Genomic DNA, 2,500 nt, shown 5'->3' with positions numbered 1-2,500 from the left:
CTAGGGACTAGTAATCTGCTCCCGTCTGACCTTGTAGCTCAGTCGGTAGAGCAGCAGTGATCTAACCCGAAGGTCGTGGGTTCAATTCCTACCCTGGGGCCTGTTTCTCGAACGTCCCGAAAACTTTTCGGGCCCGAAAAACCATCTGTAAAATTGCCAACCGCTTGTTTTGGAAAGCCGATATTTTAACATGCTTTCAAGATAACAAAAAGAAAATTAACTGTGAAGTTTGACGAATTAAATGTTCTCCGTTCTTGAGTTACAAAACGAATTGTGACACCCGAAAATGGCCCGTAAAGTTTCGGGACTTTCGAGAAATGGGCCCCTGGTCAGAGTTTTTCTCTGTCCTTGTGTGGGCCCATTTCCATCAGTAGGGTTAACGCTCACATGGTTCATATGGGGTAGAAAACTAGCACTTCACATTACACTCTAATCAGTTAAGTCTGTAGGAACATACTAGTCCTTTTGTTAAGCCCTGATACGAGAATAGAAAACAAAAACTAGTTGTAACCTGTGCTCTTAGGAGTTGTATCTCCTCATGCGGTACAAGATTGTATTTAGCCTGCACCTGTCCGATGTGGGACCTACTCAATTGCTGGGAAAGGCGCTGAGTTTCGGCTTCAAGACTGTAAAAAAGATAAAAACATCACAAGTGTCAAAGGTTTGTCATTGACAAATGACAGTATTTTTTCGGTTTGGATGCGAAATCATGTCGACGCATCTCGAAAGGCCACAAGATTCACGATTCCAGATTTATTATTATTATGCACTATTTCACAAAATAAATAATGGACATAACATTTAAAAGAAAGAAGGAAACAGACTAATTATCCTTGAGTGAGAAAAAGTGGATAAGTGCGTAGTGCCCATAGTAGCAAATGCTTTTGAGATGGCCACTACCACAGGAATTAGATGAAAGGAAAATAAAAAAAAAAAATTAAAAAAAAAAAAAAAAAAAAATATATATATATATATATATATATATATATTTATGATGAGAAGAAGAAAGGTGTAGCCATGCCTCGATAGATAGATCGATATATATATTTATATATATATATAAAAAAAATATATATATTATATATATATATATATAACTTTATATATATATATAATTTCTTTTTGCGAGTAGAACGTATTTCGTAGAGCCCTCAACTCAATTGATTGAGGAGCAATAACTATGACTTTACACAAGTTTAGGTTTCAGGAGTAACCATCGTTTCAATGCTACAGAACTGTTTCGTATGGTACAAGTACCACACTAAATTTCAAATATATATATATATATATATATATATATATGCATAGAAGTGAACTGGCAAAATAGATAGTACAGATAAAAATTAAATTAACAGTAATAAATTAAGAAACTGATAAATTTACAAAACATCCAATATTATTTACATCAATGAGTTGCATCTAAGGAGTCTTATTACATTAAGTTCACACACACAAAACAAAATTAAAATAAAATAAATAATAATAATAATAACTGTAATAACTAGGAAGGATATTAATCAAAAAGATAAACGCTAAAAGGTTAGCACAACATTTCGACATCATCGCATATAAGTACAAAAATTGTTGAATCAATCAAATCAAGAAATGGTTCAGTGACTGTCTCATATATGAGATGATGTTAATCAAAGAAAAATCTCCATCACTCAACACACAAACTGACTCGGTTGAAGCAAAACTATTTACGTGATCTTCATTGATCCGTATAGTAGAACAATCGTGACTGTCACGTAACCGTCACTGAACCATTTCTTGATTTAATTGATTCAACAATTTTTGTACTTATATGCGGCTTATAATTTATTCTTTCATTTGACAATGACATCTCGACGATGTCGGAACGTTGTGCTAACCTTTTAGATGAATATAGTTTCAAAGTCTAAGTTTATTAAGAACTAGGAAGGAAGGGAATATAATTATTACATTTGGCTGTCAAGGAGGTAGTGCTTATACTGTTTAAAAAATGAAGGAAAAGGTAAAGTTTTAATATTATAATTTACACAACTTACTTCTTCGCGATGCTCTCTACTTCCTTACACCTTTTTTCTAGTGCAGCATTCTCCTGGACCAAGTTTTGGTTCTGTTCTTCCAGCTTTCTATTCACCATCACCAAGTTTCGATTTTCGATCTGCAATGCTAGAGCATCTCGAACTCCACACTCCGGTGCTCTTGGGAGAGGTTTTGTAGGGAAGGTTGGATGCGTTTCAACGTTCATCGAAAATCCCTTTGGGGGTGGTGGAATGGGAAAACTTTCTTCAGAATAGGAGGAAAAACTTCCTTCACTTGACATAGAGCTACAGAAAGATTGTGGTGGTTGCAGCTCAGGGAGTGGTTTACTTGATCTAGAAAGATGATCTTCTTCTTCCTGAGAAACGTGACTTTCCGCTTGAGAAGAAAACGTTGGCTGTTCCGAATTCTTAAAAAAAAAACAATATGTGTTATTTGAAAGGCTGAAATTGTTAATGCTACTTATCTACTGTTT

General features: G+C 34.7%; 1 protein-coding gene across 8 annotated transcripts in view; it reads right to left on the bottom strand.

The window, feature by feature from the left end:
• Positions 1-2,500, bottom strand: part of LOC138049914 (optineurin-like) — a 31,738-nt gene that overhangs the window by 6,235 nt on the left and 23,003 nt on the right. For all 8 annotated transcript variants that reach the window (XM_068896386.1, XM_068896393.1, XM_068896388.1 and 5 more), the window contains 2 exons: positions 2,028-2,434; positions 512-626 (listed from right to left, as the gene is read on the bottom strand). In XM_068896386.1, the coding sequence (XP_068752487.1) occupies positions 512-626; positions 2,028-2,434 (522 nt within the window). The remainder of the gene's footprint in view (positions 1-511; positions 627-2,027; positions 2,435-2,500) is intronic.

The sequence above is a fragment of the Montipora capricornis genome, chromosome 5 (assembly GCF_036669925.1).
Source record: "Montipora capricornis isolate CH-2021 chromosome 5, ASM3666992v2, whole genome shotgun sequence".
Lineage (NCBI taxonomy): Eukaryota > Metazoa > Cnidaria > Anthozoa > Scleractinia > Acroporidae > Montipora > Montipora capricornis.
The sequence above is the reverse complement of the archived record's forward strand: the minus strand, read 5'-3'. Positions and strand labels throughout refer to the sequence as shown.